The sequence below is a fragment of the Macrobrachium nipponense genome, chromosome 31 (genome assembly GCF_015104395.2).
Source record: "Macrobrachium nipponense isolate FS-2020 chromosome 31, ASM1510439v2, whole genome shotgun sequence".
Lineage (NCBI taxonomy): Eukaryota > Metazoa > Arthropoda > Malacostraca > Decapoda > Palaemonidae > Macrobrachium > Macrobrachium nipponense.
The window spans coordinates 21,049,785-21,071,555 of NC_061093.1; the positions used below are offsets into that span (position 1 = coordinate 21,049,785).

The 21,771-nt window shown below is 35.2% G+C and overlaps 2 protein-coding genes across 2 annotated transcripts in view; one reads left to right on the forward strand and one right to left on the reverse strand.

Annotated features, from left to right (window-relative positions):
- LOC135206784 (uncharacterized) overlaps positions 1–17,363 on the forward strand; it is a 132,386-nt gene extending 115,023 nt beyond the window's left edge. Inside the window, 7 exon segments of the mRNA XM_064238279.1 lie at positions 351–539; positions 4,418–4,598; positions 5,432–5,556; positions 9,069–9,266; positions 9,822–9,958; positions 15,507–15,665; positions 16,742–17,363. Coding sequence (XP_064094349.1) covers positions 351–539; positions 4,418–4,598; positions 5,432–5,556; positions 9,069–9,266; positions 9,822–9,958; positions 15,507–15,665; positions 16,742–16,775 — 1,023 coding nt within the window. The 3' untranslated portion in view covers positions 16,776–17,363.
- Positions 1–21,771, reverse strand: part of LOC135206678 (mitochondrial fission process protein 1-like) — a 125,622-nt gene that overhangs the window by 63,896 nt on the left and 39,955 nt on the right.

Here is a 21,771-nt window from a genome sequence, read left to right on the forward strand (position 1 = left end):
TGTAAGAATGTGTACGCCTGGATGAAGCCCCATTAACAAAGCACTTAAAGAAGCTTTGCCAGAATATGTAACATTTTTGTCTTATCCAGATGCTTGTAAAAATCATCTACATTTTTGTTCTATCCATTTGCTAAATTTTAAATTCTAATATTTACTTAGAACAAGCCCTTTGAGTCAGCCTTGTGAGAACTAATTCTAAATCAGTTATCCAGTGAAACTAAATACAAATGACAACAGCAGTAGGGAAGTAAAACATAATTAAGCGACTTTTGAAATTTCACTTACACTTGCCACGCATATCAAAACCAGATAATATGGAAATAATTGTCCAAACTTTTATTTTATTTAAGGTTTCATTAAGGAAGATTTGGCAGTACTGTGAAGACAAGAATATTACTGAACTTTTGAACCAGTTCAGATCCGTCCAACACTGCCTTCAGTTCGTAGCTGAGCAAGGAAACGCAGTGCGAAACACCCTAAACATGCTAAATGATTTCTATTTTAAAGTCTTCCATCCTCTTCAGCACTATACATTACAGGTAAAGTACAGCAACAAGTCATGCTATTTGATCTAAACTTTTGTTATTATATATTGTGTTTAGTATATTCACTATGGATTTACATTCAAGTCCATTATGTAAGCAGTAGATGGAACAACAGGGGAGATACCTAAGTGGGAATGTATTTTGTTCTGGAGAAACTTTAGTGGGACTATATTTTGTTCTGGATTTCACTAAGAAGATTTTGCTTTTTCATATGAAAGGACAACAGTGCAGAGTCTTGTTATTCTCACATTCACAATCATGTGGGAAACCTTGAAGATGATAACTTTTATGCTCCATAATATCCTTAAAATATACTTACTAGGAGATGGTGAGACAATAAAAACCAGGATAATGCTGTCTTTTTATGACAGAAAGTCATCTTCACCCTCGTAATTTAGATATCTCAAAAAGGTAATACAATATTTTAAAAATTAAATGAATTTCTGCATAGCAATCTATTCCTTATAATTAATCCTTTTCCATATGCCAAAAAATCACCTTAAATACTGCAGTCCCTCTTTTAAAATAAAAGGGGGTTGGAAGGCACCGGACCAACCTCAAGGCAGCCCTGTAGCCCCTGACAGCCGACATGGAAAGACCTCTCTCAGTTCTGAGAAAGATTAGAAAATCCGTTGTCTGTTGATCAGAAGTTCCGAGTGGAGAGAAACCCTGTCGATGTCCCTAATCACAGAAGAAGGCCCACTTGCTATAGTAATCTGCTGACGAAGACCTCCTAAGATAGCTGGACATCTTGCCTGTTGCTTTGCAAGAAAAGCTTCTTGCTTGCAGGAGATACTTGACAGTCTCCAGCCGTGAAGAGATAGAGACCCTACCAATTGGTGGAACCTTTCTACATGAGGCTGGCAAAGGACGTTGTGCCGTGGGGGAATTTCTCTCAGAACTGCTGACTGAAGAGAGAGATGGTTTGGGAACCACTCTACTTGTGGCCACAGAGATGCCACTAAGGTCATCCTGAGATTCTTGAAACTCATTACTCTGTTCAGGACCTGACAGATCAGGCAGAACGGAGGGAATGTGTACACCTTGAGATTGTCCCAAGGATGCTGTAAAGCCTCCTCCACCAGAGCAAGAGGATCCGGGACCCCTGAGAAGTAGACCTTCAGCTTCCTGTTGAAGCAAGTGGCAAAGAGGTCTAACCTGGGTCCTCCCCAAAGGTGAAAGGCCTGTCCAATACATCCTGATGCAGAGACTACTCTGCATCTAGGACTTGACTCCAACGACTTAGCTTGTCGGCCACCACATACCTCCTGCCTGGAATGTACGTGGCCATGAGCTCCACCAAGTTGTCGTTCACTCACTGGTGCTATCGACTATCAATGAGTGGAGCTGGCGGCAGAAAAGAATCATCTTCTCCAACGAACAATTTAGGGACCATGAATAGAAGACCTCTAGCTTCTGTTGAAGAGGAGAGGTCTAACATAGGTTTTTCCAAGTAGTACACAGAAGAGATAATAGGATGTCCCAAGGGGATGTCCTATGACAAAATACTCAGCACAGATTACGTTCTAAATATCCTACTGTCCACTTGTGCATTGTCAAAGTAATTGCACTGTTGACAGGGGAGAAGTCCCTGAGCTGCCCCAGGAAACAGGCATCTCCAACAAAGGAGATGTCCTATGGGGTGATCCTTTATGATGACACATGATCAATATGATACTCATGAGAGGAGACGTCCTATGATGAGAGGACATGCCCCCCACCCCCTTTGACTAAGGCACCATCGTGGCAACATTCCTGACCAATGTATCACAGAGCTGAGATGGATCTTAACAACTTCAGAGATAAGAACACCAGGATATGAGTTATATTACTGATCTGGGTACTCGGATGAAAAGGTAGGTTAAGCTGGGAATCGAACCCAACCCAATCCCAAACTCTTGAAGAACGGGAAAATCTTCTTGCAGAATCAAGAAGCAGAAGAACATGCCCTGGGAATTTGAAGAGTATGCCCAAAAAACATAAGCTCAAACCAGCTAGACTTAGGCTAAGAACTCCAACACTAGGCTGGCTAAGAACTCTAACACTTAGGTTAGGCCTACGACCCAACCACTCAGGCTAGGCTAAGTTGGTAGGGGAAGGCTAGCCTAGGCTAGCCGAAGAACTTATCCACTTAGGCTTACTACACAAGAATTCAACCACTTAGGCTAAGATAAGATGGAAAACTACTTATGCTAGGATGATGGTTAAGGTAGTTTTGAATTAGCTAGGTGAAGTAAACCCGGTGTAACCAGAATCAAGGTTTTATTCAGGCTAAGAACTCAACCACTCACTAGGCTAAGGGCTCAACCACTTAGGCTAGGTTAAGGTAGTTTTGAACTAGTTAGGCTAGGCTAAGAACTCAACTACTTGCTAGGCTAAGAACTCAACCACTTTGACTAGGTTAAGATGGTCAAGACATATTTGACTAACTAGGCTAGGCCAGGCTAAGAACTCAACTACTTGCTAGGCTAAGAATTCAACTGCTTAGGCTAGGCAAAGATCGTTAAGGAAGGATCAACTTGTTAGGCTAAGAACTCAACCCCTTGGCTAGGCTAAGATGATTAAGGTAGGTTGACTAGCTAGGCTATGCCAGGCTAAGAACTCAACCACTTGCTAGGCTAAGAACTCAACAACTTAGGCTAGGTGAATTCAGAAAAGCCAACAGTTCCTTATCCTTCCTTCACCTTGAAGCCCTCTTGGTCTACTAGACTCAAGTACTTAACCAGAAAGTAGGTCTGAATCCCAATGAAGGCCGGATGCTTGATTGAATGAATCCATTGACTTGCTCTGGAGGACATCTGTCAGTCTGTAGAAGTCATGAGCTTGTTTGAGAAGAATTACTTTTGTCTCATAAATAAATAAGTTTTATTCCTCACAACCTATTACTCATAGTTGATAAAAATCTCACAATCTATTACTTATAGTTAATAAAAATCTCAATAAAAAACAAATTTACCTAGTCCAGGAAGTACATAATTAAAATAGTGATATACTAAGTATAAAATAAAAATAGAAACTTTTGTCCAAGAAAAAACCATTCTTCCCCAAAGACCAACAGTAACTTGATAACAAACAATTCATTTAACTCAGAAAGTGAAAACAGTAAAGAACAGTAACAGTAACTATGAAAAGCATTAATTCCAATGTCTGTGAAACCTTAAAAACATATGAATAAATATAAAGAAAAAATGGAATGCATGGGAACTGTAGTGAATATCCACTGAAAATCCATGTTTATGTAGTATGTAATTTGTACCATAAATAACATGCGAAATGTGTTATAGTAAAATTAAACAAAAATTTGACATACAGTGCATGTTACCAAATATTGGAGGAGTAAAGAAAATCAAGAGCAAAATTTCTTTACAAGCCAAGTTGAAATAATGAATTAAAAAGAAACTTATGAATCCCAAAAGAGAAACAGTACCTATTCATTGAGATGCATTGACAACAGTGCTGACCAAAGGAAAAACTCATCAGATCCTTAAATCTAAAAAGACACAAAATTCTGGAAAAAAAGCAATTGCGTAGACTTGAGATGAGCTGCACAAATGCAATATAATTGGAGCAGCATACAAGAATGAGAGATATTGCAGGGTGACATTGGACTGTGGACTGGGCGTGCTTGGTGGGACTATTTTACTTCCAAATTTTACTTCCAACTTTTAGAGTTGGTGTAGTTGGGTCCATTTTACACAGAATAAGGCTAATTAGTAAACATATATGTAAGATATATATGTATAGGCTTGACCATATTTGGAGGGAAAATTGAATTATCAGGGGTGAAATAGTTTTAGACTTTGTACTCTACATTTCTGTTCATTGTATTGTATTTTCTAATATACCTACTGAATTATTCACTTTTGTTCCAGACTATTTTCTATGATCTGCCATGTCTTTCAATGCTGTCTGATGATGAATGGTTGGCAGTTGAATCTCTTATGAACGTAATGGATACATCAGTTTTGCCAGTCAAAAGTATTTTGCCTCTTTATAATGAAGATAATGTTCTAGCTGAATCAGTACCAGCACCATGGGTTGTCAAAGCTGTCGGTAGGTGCATTTCAGTTAATTTTTAGTTGTGTTTTGTTAATGCTGTGATTGTGTGGTTGTGCATGGGCAGTAATGTAATTAAACATTTTTGATTGTGGAAATTAATTATTATCTAGTTTTATAAAAAGAAAAAGGAAAAAGATTTTATAGCCATTTGTGTAATAGTGGGCCATAGTTATACAGTAAGCCACTTGCAGCTCAGAGCCATAGTGGTAAAGCTACCATCTTTTTCATGGACTTAAGGCTTTCTTACTGGTACATTTTCTAACAAATCATGTTATATTGCCTTCTGAGTTTGCATAAAGGGGTGGCTATTGGTGGCACAGTCAAGGTTGCACAAGTTCATTATCTCACAGACAAAGATTGGCATCTTTTTTATTTGGAAGAAGGGAGGAGACAGGCTAACAGCAATAGAATTTCAATCAACAATAAAAGCATGACTACCCTTAAGTAGATACAATTATTATATAATATAAACCAGACTTAAAAGTAGCCTAAGCCTATGGTATTTAGGTTGCTGTGCCCTAGCAATATATATGGAAAGCTTGAAACTGCCTTTACATAATGTTTAATATGTGTAATACCCTCAAAATAAGAAAAGCAACCTGTGTACATTAATAACAGCTTGGTCTGTGCAATAACAAATGAACATTTTAATGTCCATGTTAGTGGGATGATATCACAAGATATTTAAAGGAAAACTGACACCACCTAAAAGAGAAGTCTTGATAACTAGTTATTGACATTTGGAAAAATTTAAAATCACTTGAAGTATTATAACCAAAATTCCATTCCAGAATGTATTTAGTTTATTGTAATCTTGACTTTTTCAGGAGAAACGTCTCCAGTAGATGAACAAGAGGATATGGAAAACCTTCGATCTAATGTTCAGAAAAAGATGACCCCATGGAAATCCATGATGCCTGAGTTGTCTAGTTCTTTAGGTCTGCCTAATCAGGTTAGGATATTGTCACATATAGTATAAAAAGGTTCAGGGTTTGATTTTTTGTAGTTTAGTGCAGTGCAATGATTTTCATAATTTTTAACATACCTTCTTTGGTTAATTGTTTTTGTTTTGTAAAACAATCATTATGTATTTTATAAATGTTTAATCCCAGATAACTTTTCTTAAATTAAAAAACAATTCCAGCCTTAAACAAAGTCTCTCACCTGTCTGGGCAATTCCTGCACTAGCACAGGACTTTATTAGTCATGCAGTGATGTGCCCTTGGTCATCTAATTCTATTTATCAAGCTGGTACTAAGGTTAGGTGCTGGAGGAAAGTTATTTTTCCTTTACCAGAATACTGTCCTCCAGTGTAGATGTCACTTTCTGCCAGATATTTATCTCTTTAATAGATTGGTTTGTGGTGGTAGGTTTCTGTTTCCTAGTAGTAGCAGTTATGGCTTGGACCATTGACGGATGGTCTCTTATGTATTACTTTTTCATAAGTTGTATTTCAACACAGATCTTTTACATTCACAATTGACCCTTTACCTGCCAAGAGCAACCAGATTCACAGAACAGCAGCACCAATGTGTGGTAAATGTGCCTCGCAGTCAAACTTCTCAGTTCCAGAGGTCCTTTATTCCTCACACCATTAGACTGTGGAACAGCCTCCCAGAGGATGTCTTGCAATTGGAACTTCAGAAGTTCAAGCGAAGATGCAGTGCATTACTACCCTAATATTATTCTCCTTCGATTTTGATATATTTTTATCTATTCAGTTCTTTTTTCCGTTTCGATAACTGGGATCTCTTCTTTTGTAATTCCCTTTACCACCTCTCACTGCTTCCTAATGAACACCATATTTTTTGGAAGCTTGAATTTAAGGTCAATGGTTCCTTTGGCCCTGTTTCATATGGATAGGTTTCATCCTCTGAATAATAATAATAATGATGATAATTTAACATGTGTTAAAGGTGATAAGCTGCATCAGTGGCATTCAGTTTGTTAGTTTATTCTATTTTTTGGATAATTGATTTTTCTAGGTAACTGCATTCTGCCAGTAACAAGCCAATGTTCGTCCTACTTGAGAGGGAAACAGGTTGCAAAATTGGATAGTTTTATTTTCGATTAATTCAGTACATGTATCAGTTACAGAGTACCGTTACATTGGTAACTGAAATTGGGAGTTCATAATCCGTAGAGTTGCCCTTCAGGATAAAGTCTTCTGTAGTGCTAATCAAGGCCATGTTTCACTCAAGCTCTACTGAGCATAATCACAATGAAAGATGGGAGTGGACTATCATTCGTGGTGAATCTTGCTCGTTATACATGAGAAGGTAACGGGGGATCAAGTTAGACTGCCTGCTGATTGGCTGATGAGGAAAATTCGTGCTGCTGATTGGTTGGCGAGATTTCCTCATAAGCTAAAAATTTATCGTTGATGGTCTCACTGCTGCAGCCTTGCTGAGCAGTGGACTGGTGTGTGATGTCATTTACTAGTATTTCCCGACAAATATTCTTATTGGGCACCAGGCAGCTCACAGAATCTCCAACATTATCGTGAGTTTCTCATTCAGGATTGTTACTTCTCATGGTGCCTGGCACATAATAAACTCATGGTGCTCAGCCGCTTGCTTGAAAATCAACTTTTAAATCAAACTTAAAATTTTGAGACTTTCACCTGGCATCCTCTTATAAAGCATTTTGCAACTACAGGCAGTTTGAACATGGCTTAAAACATCAAAATTTAAAGAAAACTTTTTGAAAACATCAAAATTCAAAGAAAACTATTTTGTAATTCATATTCCAATTTTGAACATTTTGTTTTTGACTGTTGAGGTTATTAGGTATACTGTTATATGTTATAGAGGTTGTTGTAAAGACTACTTCGACCAGCATGTAAAACGTGTTGGCACTGATGAGACTGACAATCTTATCACAGTATGCTTTGTTCTAGGCCAGTGGTTTCCAACCTTTTTCATACCGCGACCCCTTTTTAACAACTCAACATAACCGATGACCCCATTTAAAAAATTTTTCAATAATATACGCATAGGGTTACAATATTTTCTTGATCCAAAAACAGTACAAAAGGAATCTATATTCTTCTAAATATTTTTATTTCTCCTTCCAGACCTGTAGACATTTTTCCTTTGAGGGGTCACCAGTTTACTGAAATTTTTGTTTTTCTTTTTTACTATTCATTTCTGCTTCCAGGCATTTTTGCTATGAGACGTGCAGTCTATCTCCAAACACGAGTTTTTGCTGTTAATTTGCCTTATACACACATTCCCACTGAACATTGGAATATTGTTGGGTGACTGACTGCTTGTCCTGAACATTCTGCGATGCCCAGAACACGGCCTCAAATCCAGGACATGTTCTGGCCAAACTGTGACGCATGGTAACTCTAATCATATGTAATGTCCTAATTCAAAAACGGCACTGCACTGTAATAAATTTGCTACTTGCATTAGAAAGATATTATACATACTATTATTAAATAAGTTAAATTTTTGTGACAAGTAGCAGAACGTCACCCAGTACGAACAATGTGTGCTCACCATAACCTGTCATCTAGGGATGGAAACTTACTGGAGCAGCTGTCAGTGTGGCTTGCCACAGCAGTCAAGTTGAAAAAACCTAAAACATACCCTCACTCAAGAACAATGTGGTAACCCCCAGAAAAAAAGGCTGGCGGACACCTCTGGGGTTGCACACCCCAGGATGAAAACCTCTGACCTAGGTAATGTGAAAAAAAATTAATTCATGCCACAAGGATTACAAATCATTCCAAAGCATGAAAGAAATCATATTCATACGCCCATAGGGAAAGTAATGTTAGCTATGAATTTGCAAACTTATCGACATGTATGACATTGGAAATTTTAAAAAGTTTAATACTACTTGGCAACTGTTACATTGAGTCTTGAGATTTTGGACGATACAAAAATAATCATGTAGCATCACTTTTGAGCATGGCTGTACATTACTCAGACAGTGCAAAAAAAGCAGCCTAGAATACATCTGCAAACAGTGAAGCTACTGGGAAGAATGACCCCTTGTGGGATGGCATTCTGTGGTCTGGAGATAGCCATTTGGGCCTTTCTCTTGAGGATTTAGCAAGATGGTTATTGTACTGAATAAGACTATTAATTTATAATGGGTCTATGATAAATTCTGATTTAGGTTTTTTGACAGTATGAGGATCAGCATTAATTTCTGTAGCATTAAAGTCATGGTCAGTTGTATCTCAGTTGTTTCAAGATTTTAGCCACATTTTTTTTTCTCCAATTGTGGTACTGGGAATATTCTGATTTTCAAATATGTCCATTGCTATAGCAAAATAGTCATAAATGGTAATAGACATCTTCAGCTGTGACATAAATGCTCCGTTCAGTTTTTGGTTTGGGTTCATGAGTAATTCTATCAGGAAGGTAGTATTTAAACAAAGAGTATCTATAACTTTTAGTGACTGAATAGCATTATAACAGTTTTTTAATTATATTTTTTATTTTTCAGAAATTTTCCGGTCAAAGAAGAGGTGGTCTCATAGTTGTAGCATCACTGATTGACAAAACTCCCAACCTTGGTGGTCTTTGTCGAACCTGTGAAGTTTTCAGTGTGAAGGAGTATGTTGTATCCTCTCTTGCTATACAGGAAGATCACAATTTTAATTCACTCTCACTCACAGCTCAGCAGTGGGTACCAATGAAGGAGGTGATTATACCTTTACGTATGTGTAGTATATAATGGTATTTCAGACATAAAAGTAGTATATGTATTATATTATATGATTATTTATGAAACACCTTTGAGTTAAAAAGATTTAGGGCTTAGTTTTTCCAGACCTCTGAGTCTCAAGTAGAGATACACAGTCTATAGAGTTAAAAATGTGAATTTAATCCAGATCTATCCTAGTTTTAACATGCTGTACTTACAGTTAACATTGCTTTTATGGAAGTAGATGCCATATTTTCTGTACTTACAGTTAACATTGCTTTTATGGAAGTAGATGCCATATTTGCTGGCATATGATTTTTTTTAAATGAAGCTTGACGAAAATCACTTCTAACTCACATGGTAAAGGTCAATGTAGGTTCAGTGTTTGGTGGCAGCGTCAGCGTTAGTGATGGTAACTGATAAAGTGAACTGTTAACCTCGTTTACAAAACTGGTTCCCTAATCTATATTACCAGCAGGTGGAATGCATACCAGTATTTTGTAGCATGAAATATTATTTTAGTTCTGTGTCATGTGTCTTTATCAATTACAGGTGAAACCAGAGGATTTACCAGGGTATCTACGAGGACTGCAAAGGGAAGGCTACACCCTGGTAGCAGCTGAGCAAACTGCAAATAGTAAATTGTTATCAGAATATGAATTTCCAGAAAGAACTGTAGTAATACTTGGGTAAGTTGTCTTTTTCATGATGAACAGTGTAGAAAACTCAGTTTAGGAACTTAAGTTCTCTATCTTTTTTTTTTTTTTTATCTCAGATTTATACTTCCAGTCTTAAAAGATCATGAACTCATCAGATCACTGTGAATATGAAGACACTCTGAAATCATTTAATTTCACATTTAATTAATTTTGAATGCATTTCTATATTCTAGAATATAATAAATATAGAAGTTTGATATATATGGAATATTTAAATTGGAATATATCTGATATTTTCAATATACTAATTTCATAATACTTACATCAGATCAATAGTATGCTTATTGCAAGTCATTAATTTTGTTTAACTTTCCCAGTTGGTGAGTTATTTAATTTTTTGTAGTTTTTTCAAGTAAAACATCATTCTGAGTAATTAACAGGTGAATAATAATCGTTTAAAATCTTATATCATTTAAACCAGATTTCTAAATAGAATTATTTTCATATGCAGTGTTCTAAAAGTTTTTTCCATTGAAGTATGTATTAAGTATGAAGCAAAGTACAAAGTTATTTCCTATTGAATTTTCTGCTTGACACCTGGCAAGGACAAAATTATGGATTTTTAAAGTAGTAATTTGTATTTTTCCTAACATACAAACCTGAGGTTTTTACATAGGGGATTTACTTTCAGCGCAAGGTAGGTATTGGTAGATGGCTATCAACAGAATGGGAGGAATCCCCTCCATCCAGTTGGTAAACATTCACTATGTTTTTGCCCAGGAAGCAGAATAAGGGGTGGCTAGAGGTGGGATATTATGTAAAGACCTCAGGTTTGTATGTTAGGAAAAATACAAATTACTTTAAAAATTTGTCATTTGCTCCTAGTACACATGTACAAACTCTCGGACTGGTAGTTTACCTCTGGTCATGTAAGATCAAAAGAAGGAGACCCATGCCTCTGATCTGTTGAACATGTTTGATGTTCAACTGCCAGACTTCTGGACCTTCGAATATATAGAAGGTAACGTCATTGATTCGAAGATAGGCTTGGATGAACTCATATTGTCAAGGACAATAAAGCTGAAGATAACAAACAAGTCTGTTCACTGTCAGGCCCCTCTTTCCCCTCGCTAGAGAGAATGTAGTAGTTGCATCTATTAATCCAAAAAGAGTTAGATTAGACAGGCTATTACTAGAACACCTGCATACATGTCCATCCAGCACATGACAGTTTGCTAACAATCCCATAGAAGGGTATAAAAGAGAAGGTAGGAGGCCAGTCCCACACACACCCCTTCTTCTGCAGCCATACACCTTTTGCGAGATGCTAATGATTATATATCAGGTTAGTCAGTGTTAATTTTATTTCTATTTTCTGTATTGGTGAAATGTGGGTGATGTTCAATGTATGGGAAATTATGCGTTTGGTTTTAGAAAATGTCTTGCTGTATTTATGTTGTAACATCATAGAAGACAAGATGGCGGCGGTGGTGTGGGTTGGAAAAGTAAACGATAACAGAGCGGGCAGAAGAGGACTTGGTGTCTGGTGGGATAGGAGAGAGCTCTCTGTCTTATAGGAGTTTGTGGGTTGTAAGTCTTGTTGTGGTGTTCAAAGTCTTAAGCTGGATTATACCGAGACAAAGAACCGTGAACAGGTGGGTAAATTGCAAGATTGTTGCATATAGGAAAGATTGGGCAGGAAAATATTCAAAGCTACTGGTCCTCAAGGATGATCTACATAACTGTTGGGCAGTTGCCACAGAACCTAAGAAAAAAAAGTCTGAGGATGAACATCCTGAAGGTAAAAAAAAAAGAGGCGGATGTGGTCTGTTGTGACCGTATTCCCATCTGTAGTACCTGTCCGTCGGGTTCTTCCTGAATGCTGGGTGCAGACCAATGCCCCAACCTTATGAAATCTCGCCCCGAATGTATGTCCACTGTGTCATCTGTGGGGTATGTCCATTAACCCCTTCAAAGACTTATTTTTTCAACATAATGTTTCAAAAAGAATCTAATTGTTTTATTGAATTAAATTAAAATATAACTTGTTTAGACTATTCTAATTTGATTTCAACAGAAAATTGTGATTATTTTATGTAAAATTGTAATTTTTAGAAACTCCACTCGAGACCTTTTTATGGCCAATAACGAGTTATCTCGTATAAATTATAATCATTTTATTCTATCACGAGATATCTCGTATGCTTCGTTTTAGTAATTTTGATAATAGGAATTGAATGAAAATCATATTGATGCTTGATAACTTTTTATTTTTCCACTTCATTTTGATAAAAGTATTTTTTCATTTCATTTGAATAAAAAAAAATTTCACCATTAGAATAAACAAAATCATATATTTCTCTTCATTTGGGTAAAAAAAAAAAAAAAAAAAAAAAAATTCACTTCACATAAACCAGCGTATTTCCCAATCATTTTGTATGGTATGATTTGAAGCAGGGGGTTATACACAGACTAACTTCACATATCTCACACATGTAGCGAGACTCTCGTCTGATCGGTTTTCCATTATTATCCCTTTTCTTAGAGCAAACAACACATTGCCTTGTAGGAAATTTCTTTTTGGGTGTAGGAGGAATGTCAATTGGAAAATGCCTTCCTGAATAGCGGGTAGGATTCGCTGAAATAGACTGTCTACCTGGTCTTGTTTGAGGGATTTCAGCATGATACTTCTTCAGAGTTGAATCAATTATTTCCAACCTGAATTTGAGAGATGAACAGCAATTTTCATTACTCATCTTGAAACACTGATATGCATTCCAAAGGGCTAGATCTAGATGATGGAAGAATACTTTTTTGTAATATTTTTTTGTTCTTTTCCTGGGAACAGGATAATTTGCCAAGTTTTGATCCAACTTATCCACACCACCCATTGTGTGGTTATAGTCTACTACAACTTTGGGCTTCTTTTTCGTACCTCTCCTACTCGCAATTTCAACTTCATCACTATTGTGAACTGTGGAGAGTAGAACATCTTTTTTATCCTTCCATCTCATGGCCATAACTTTACCTCTACGATAAGCAGACATTTCCCCCTTCTTCAACTTTTCAGTTTTCAATGAAACTGGCAGGTCTTTTCGATTTATTCTAACAGTGCCATAGCAATCTGTTCTACATTTTACTAGAATATCCACTAACTCAGGACTGGTGTAATAATTGTCTATTGTAAGGCAATAGCCTTTATTCAAAAGAGGTTTCAGTAAAGTCATTACAACCTGTGAGGATTTAGGCAATTCATTGAAATCCTGGTTGAATTGTGTTCCTTTACCTACATAAATAAAAAAACTCCACACATATCCTGTACTCGCTTCACATAACATAAAGAACTTTATGCCGAATCTTGATCTCTTCAATGGGATATATTGTACCCATCCCAATCTTCCTTTATATAGCAAGAGACTCTCATCAATTGAAATATCTCTTTGTGGGGTGTAGACAGTTCTAAATTTATTTTCTAAGTGCACATAAATAGGATATATCTTATTCAGTTTGGGATTAGGATGCGAATTTGCATCGTATGCTTCATTATCAGAAAAATGCAGGTACTGCCTGATTTTTCTTGTATCTTTGAAAGGCATAGTTTCAGCAAAAATTGGGGTTCTAAGAAGTGGATTTTTTAGACCAATACAAGGATTCTTCAGGCTTCTTCACAATTCCTTTCAAAGTATTTAGTGCTAAGAAAACTCTGAGTTCAGGTGGAGTTACAGGATGCCACGTATTTGGGTCTGCATTGCATTGCTCAGCAAATCTATTGGTTTCAGTGCAAATAAGTTCAATCAGTTCATCATCAAAAAATACATGGAAAAATCTAAAGGCGACATACTTTCAATATTCCCTGGGATATTGAGACCTGTTGTTCCTGTGAATGGAAATCGAGGGGGTGGAGGGGCAGTAGAATCTGCGATTCTCCTCCACTGTGTTTCATCCATTACTGTATCTGTATCTGTATTGGTATCGCTGTCATCGTCACTGGAATCATCCAAGCATGAATCGTCGCCTTCTGAGCCAGAACTTTCAAGCTCTGTAAATGATTCCTCAGTATCACTGTTGTCATGGTAATTTGCCATAACTGGGCTAAAATAAAAAAATAAATAAAAGGCTAGAATAATAAATAAATAGTCAAGATACTAACAAATTACTCGACAATATATCATATAAACAGTCTAAAATAAAATAAAAAAAAGAACAATGAAACTAACCTAAAACGTGAAAATGAAGAAATACAGAAGATTCTAAAAGTCACCACTGGAGAGCTAGTAAAATAGTGCGTACTCATCGTAAAAAAAGGAAAAAAAAATCCTTGGAAAAAATTATACTTGACGTATCACAAACTGGTCAAGAGACAAACAAACGACACGAAATCATCATAATAAGTCAATAATATAACATATAAACAGTCTTAGATGACAAATAAACAACCAAATTTACTTAGAACTGGCGAAAATACGATATAAAATACGTACAAACGAACGAACAACCTCTCAAGATCACCGGTTACTCTATATACCACAAAATACTCATGGGGTTAGCTAACAAGACACAACAGCAACACGATGAATCAATAATATAACATATAATCAGTCTAAGATGACAAATAATGCAATCAAACTTACCTAATTAGGCAAAAATACGCAAAAAACAAAAAAAACAAAGGTCAAAGATGGCAGCTGAAGTGCTACTAATGACACGTCGTCTGCGCGAAAAAATACAGAAAATTATCGTTGGTAACTCACGACTTCCAGCAGCAAATACCACTGCCAAACGTATGATATAGGAAGAGATATCTCGGAGAAGCCTGCTGTAACAATACTGAGCCACGAGAAATCTCGTATTAGCCCAATATTCACGTTTAACTTTTCAACGAGATATTTCGTGGTAAGTCCAAAATTTTTAGCACACTGATAACGATATATCTCGGGTTAATCTTGTAAGGGGTTAAATCATACATCAAGCCAAAAGAAATAGAGCTCCTGGACACCACTTCTTGGCAGTCAGAACCAAAAACAGGTTGTCGTTACTTAGTTTGCGGGTGAAGTCCTAATTGGTAATGCAAAAGGCCTTTGGGTACTTGCTAGCCTTTAGGGTCCTTAGAAATGGATTGCTAATACATTGTTGATCTCACAATGAATCGGGCAGAACAATGGAGTAGCCTTTAGGGTCCTCAGAAGTAGAATGCTTAACACATTGATCTCCCGACAAATCAGATCTTCAAAGTTGGCACACTAGTTGATTTTCTGTTTTGGATGCATTTTGAAGAATGTTAATTCATTAGTTATTATTTTAATGATAAACCAAACTGAACTTCATGGTATTTTGTAAAATGCATGGAAGGCACCATACTACTATTTAAAATTTTCTCCTTGATTACTCATAACTAAAAGTTTACAGCTACCTTTATTCGAATTGATTACACAACTAAACTTACAGCTACCTTCATTCCAAATGCTACCTATCTGGTAGAATATCTTTTACTTCCATTTCATACATTTTATTATTGCTTTTTTACCGACATCCTTTTCTGTAAAACTGTATGACTAACGACTGATAATTTCATTTTCAGAAATGAGAGAGAAGGCATTCCCTGTGATCTGCTTCAGTTGCTTGATGTCTGCGTTGAGATCCCACAGTCGGGTATTATCCGTTCACTTAATGTTCATGTTTCAGGTGCACTTTTTGTGTGGGAGTATACACGACAGCACCTACATAAACTTGTGAAACAGTGAGTGCTTTATGTATGTCAATAAGTGAGTAGTTTTGTACATGAATTTAAAATTAAGGCCCCGTCCACACGGTCGAACTTTGCCTTATAGACTTTGTTTGATGTGACGTCAGAAGCGGAGAAACTGCGGATAAGGTTCTGACATCACATCAAACAAAGTCTGTTAGGCAAAGTTCGACCGTGTGGACTATACTATCAAAGTGTCTTTCTAAAATTTAGATTTCCATTACCATAAAATTGTTTGCAATCCAGAATGTAAAAAGGGGAACAGACAAATGAGTATTAGAATAACTGACAAGGAATTAGAAATTAATATTAGCTAAAAATAACAGAGAAAAGAAACTCTTGACAAAATAACTTTATTTGAAAATCTTGAACAACTTGTTTGCAAAACATTAACTTTGAAGTCTTGAACAATTAACAATATCATTGAAGTCTTGAACAATTAACAATATCACAAATTCAACCAAACAATCCAAATAGGAGTAAAGTATACTGTATATGCCATATTTTTAAAACAAGTGATGTAATGTAACAATGATATAGTATACTGTACAACAATAGTAAGAATTGCACCAAAAATAAGGGTTTGAACAAAATGCACTTAAAACTACTAGTTATAGATTTACAAGATTTTAATTAAACTGTAATGCTGCATGAAAAAATAAGTCACAAATAAATCTGCTGTATTATACCTTAATCAAAACTTTTCTTTGAAATTTTATTGTAAAAAATTCATTTTAGCATTTTTTTTCAATTGATGATATAATGAATACTTGATGAAAGACATATACAGTACATATATATATAAAACAATCCATTTAACAGAAAATGTTTTCACGAAGAAATTTGAAACAAAACTAGTAATTTGTAGGCTACTATATATTTAAGTGGCCCATAGTGTAATTTTTAGGCTACTGTATATAAATAGCCCATGTATTAAAGTAAAATTTATGTGGTTATTACAAATGTAATTTCACCCCACTTTTGTGACTTGATTTTCTGTAAATCAATTTTAATGAGTAAGTGTTCATAAACAATAATGTGCTAAACTGAACTGGGCTTTTACATGACAGGGACAGTGGTACACACAACTTCAAGCCTTGCTGATTCATGAAAATATCAGCAATGTCTACTCTCAACAAAGTTTCGTAGACTCGTCCCTCAACAGAAGAAAGAGTTGAGCCATTAATAAAATTAAATACAATATTGATTTCAATATTGTAAATTATTTTTAAATATATAAAGTGGGCTTTTATTTTGTAGACCATTATTAAATAGTACTAAGTGTAAAGAAAATTCTGAACATATGACAGTAATTAATATACAGTGAACCCCTGTACTCGTGGATTTCTCTGTAACATTATAACCCCCATTATTCACGGAAATTTCTATTTGCAGTATTTTTCAGAGAAATATCTTCAAATCCCTGTTTTTTTTATCAATTTCATCATAAAATACACTTTTTGTGATAAACTACTAAAAAACTAAGTATAAACCTTTTTAGCGAGTTTAAAAAAAAAAACTTAAGTAAAAAAATAGGGTTTTAGGATTTTAAAAAATAGGCAGTTTTAGGAGTTTTTATAGGTTTCAACTATTTGCAGGTTCTAGCTATTCACAGGGGGGTCTGGTACCCATTCCCCACGAATACGGGGGAAACACTGTATATTATATAAACATAATAAAAGGTGATAAATATATTTTCCAATCATTTTTTCAATAATGATGAATAACTATTCTGGTGTCACCTACAATTTATGAAAAATAATTAAATCCAAAAACACCTGTACAAGAAAGATGTGTAAATGTTCATACTATTTTTGTTTTTGTTACACTGCATAAGCAACTTCCTTACTAATGACTGAAAATTAATAAGAACAGCAACTCTCTTTCAAATAAGAACAGCAACTCTCTTTCATTTCACATCACAAGGCCATATTCTAAGATAAAACTGATAATTACTCTATATTTGTAGAACATAACCATGAAAAGTGCTTTAACAATCATTCAAAATATAGATGCATTGTCTTAAACCTTGAGTTTAGGAAACTACTATGGAGAAGCTTTGAAGATGCATATATCAAAACTGAACTGTTACAAGATAACTACAAGCTGTATCTTTGAAAACAATTGCAAACTCAGATATACACTAGATACAAAGTAAGTTCACTATGCGACAGGAGATTGTTTACACTACAGAAAAACAAATCCCTCGAGTACCTTTCTTAAAACATTTCAAAAGAGCAGTTCTAACTAGCACAAATATTTTAAAGTACACATTGCATACCTACTTAAAATTATAAACTAGAGGTACTACAGCGTATATCTACTTAAAGCAAAAACTATGAAGATCACTAATTAAAGCATATTCAAGGAGTATCCCTGTTTAAAGCATAAACTAAGAACATACTTTAGGCCTTCAGTTTTCAAGTTCGAAAAGTACTTCACTGAATACCAAGGTTCTGAGGTCTCTACTGACTTCATAGCCCAAACACTATACTACATTCAATGTCCACTGAAGTGTAATGAACAAATTATGAACATAACCCTATTAAATCTATCATAAAATTCTCTATAACATTACTTGCAATGCCAAGAACTTACTGGAACTCAATTCCATGTTCACCCAGGAGTCTGAGTATTCCACTATGATCTATAGTAAGAAGCAATACAGCCTCAATGCTTTTCTCTGCTGAAGCTCTAAATGCAAATCCTTTGGAAGGCATTTCTAAGGAATTTACGAAGTTTACTACTACATATTGTAAACTAGTTTGTGTCCCAAAATGTATAATACAACTTGTGCTTTTAAGTACACCAAAAATACAAATACTGCATTAAGCATTAAAAATTCAAGAAAATAAGCTTTAAAATGTTCCTCATAATAATGACAATTCATATTTTGCCGGTTAACTTAAAATATAACACCAACACCTAAAAAACATGTGGATACAAAAATTCTGAAAGGCTAAGCATTACAAAAGGGTAGGAAGAAAATTGCATATGTTTCTTTGAAACTTCTGAGCTGAATGGGATGTTTATTCATTAGAAATAATTATCCCTGAGATTGTACAGTTAATAATGTGCATCTAGCATATTTAATTAAATTTGTTTATATTCCTGCAATACAAACAAGCAGCTAATTGCCAAACAGTATAAATGTTTTTAAAAGGAGCCATTGTGCTGGCAAATTAATTCCTATACTTTAAGGCACCTCTTTGTATGAAAGTTGACTTCTTGAGTGTTACCTTTGAGCACCAAAAATTTTCAGCCGTTAAGATGCTAGAAAGAGTTACCATAAAAGTAAAAATGCAAAAGAAATTAATTATATGCTTCACCAGAGCAAATTCAAGTTGCCATGAAGCATGGGAATGCAGTTGAAGAAAGCAAATATATTAGTATCAAAATATATATATAGTACATCAAGCTTTCCATTTATTATAGTTGACACAGTTATTGTTTCAGACTATCAGAAATCACTTTTTCTGGACTACACTGAATATATGAAAACTTGTGAATGAAAATTCTTACATTACTCCTTTTTTTAACAGTAACTCATACAGTAAAAACAGTTAATATAACATGTCAATTAGTTGCATGATCATATTTGTTAAATGTTATATACTGGTTATCTGCAGTATCACTCCATTAAGATAGAGTAAGCTTATCCAAAGGCTGTTAACTGGAAAAGTCATAAAAAAAAGGTTGTGCAATGCATTAAGTGATGTCAAGCTACTTATCTCTAATATGTCTCTCTACAATCTCAAATAAATGACTTGCACATGCTATTTTGCAAAAATAGTGACATGCTAAACTAGATTATCCTTAATCTTAATGTAACTAAGGGGTGCGCGGACTGCCAAATTTTGAGGAATTATTGAATTTTAGTTATTAACAGTTTTCAACCAAATTCAATGAAAGTTTTACAGAGTGTAATATAACTATGTCATCGAGAAAATAACTTTTCTGTACAACTTTATTTTTGCATATTTTTGAAAAAGTCATTTCATTATTTTTTTCAACTGCAAAAGAAATGAAATTAAGAGGTTGAATTTTTTAATTTCCCTAAGAGAGGTTGAATTTCTAAATTTCCCTGAGAGAATTTTCACATAAGTTGTAGAATCAGTGGTAAAGATTTGAAGCAAATAAACTTCAATCATGAGTTAAAAACAGTCGTTTACTTTATAATGGGGCCTTGTGGCATTGGCGCTCCCCTTGAACAGATTCTTGACGAAATTTAAAATTACATTAATTTATCTAACTGGGTAAAGCTATGAGTATGATACTCAATGAAGAAAGTTTTCTCTGTAAGAAATATTTTGATTTCGGGTGAACAGCCATGAAAAAATAATATACAGAAATCAAATATGTTCACTTATAAAATATAAGAAAAATTATACTTCACATAGTTGTGCAAATTATAAACTTAGGTACTCTTGATCCATAATTTTTTTTAGCTATAATACATCCAAAGATCTTGGTAAAGATTTAGTTAAGTTACAGTTTGTTTTCCATCTTGAATTCAGAAAAATAGGAACTATATATTTTGGGCTGCTGAAATGCTTACATTAAAAAGGTTCTCTAGTGAGAAGATGTTGTAGAAAGTTGAAGCATGAAACTTATTATTCCTCTTCCCTTGGAGCCAAGTCCATGTACTTCCTGACTGATTTGTCCATAACAAAATGAACACCAGAGTCAATTGGATGGACAATGAAAGGAATGCACCCTAAGCCTATGACAGTGGTTATCCATTTACGAGTTGTGAGCGGTACTTTTGGGATAGCTCGCGCCATGGCAACCAAAGATGCTGCACACACTCGATTGATGGTGAAACCTGGAACAATTACAGATGCAAATGCCTGCCATACCAGAGTATCTACAGCTGCATGTGTGATAGCACGTTGTGTTGCACCTGGTTGCTGAAACATTAATGTAGTTAATTATGTAAAGGTTTATTGATGGGACATCCAATGCTAAATAACTACGGTTACTTTAGATTGACTCGCACCTACACAGAATATTTGGTAAATTTCACAAAATAAGCTGCAAAATTATTCCATGATAAAGAAGTCTCAAATTAAAATCTTATAAAAGATATTCTATTCTTTTAATTTACTGATTCATTATGTTTTACATTTTCATAAAAAAATTAAGTGAACATATATTATGCATGATTCGTTGAGAGAAATCCATAACAATTTGTAAAATATTAATTTTTATTTTACATCAATACAACACTTTATTTACACCTTACCATGCTAACACCAGTTACTATGACTGGAACTATCTGTTAAAGATTTGCTAATACATATAGACGGCAGAGATTTCATAACTGTCATTATTTTATTAAAGTGCTTCATATTTAATTATAATTTTTTTAAAACTAACCATTTTATAAATTGGTGACATTAACTGTATACATTACCACCAACAAAGCTTGACCAGAAGAGACCCATCCATACCAAATTGTATGACACGTCGTAAGACTGAGGAAGACGTGTCATTGGACACTTATGCATTGGCAGTCTGCGGTGGATAAAGGCATTGACACTCAATGAAGGGTGTCGATCTTCCATAGGTACAGCAACATACCAATAGGACAAAGTAATGACTAATCTCGATCAACCAATACAGAGTCCACAGCACAGGAGATCATGAAGGACTTGGACTCATCAACAGATGCCGACTGATTGCGCTGCCATGCATCCAAGACAGTCACAACGTGACACCCGCCTTCTGAAGGGTTATGCTGAGAACAACCATACAAGTCGTCTATTGTGTTTGCTAACGATGTTGAGAGACGAGATGATTCTTGCGAGGTATGTGCAAATCAGACGAGAGTCAAGTGCCTTCTGGAGACTGAGGTCCCTGTGATGGCAAGACAGAAGTTTCTCATCAGTAGTTGAATCCAAACCAAGGAGAAACTATACTATATTACTAGTGAATGACTAAGGTGAATGTGGACCTATGTCTTCACAGTTGAATCGAAAGAAGTAAACTCTCATGATTCTGATTATAGAAAAAGTCCTGTTGATGACACCAACCAGTGAAGACAGCTTTAATCCTGTTGTTTTACAGAGGACTGAAAAAGTTAATCCACTACAGGCAG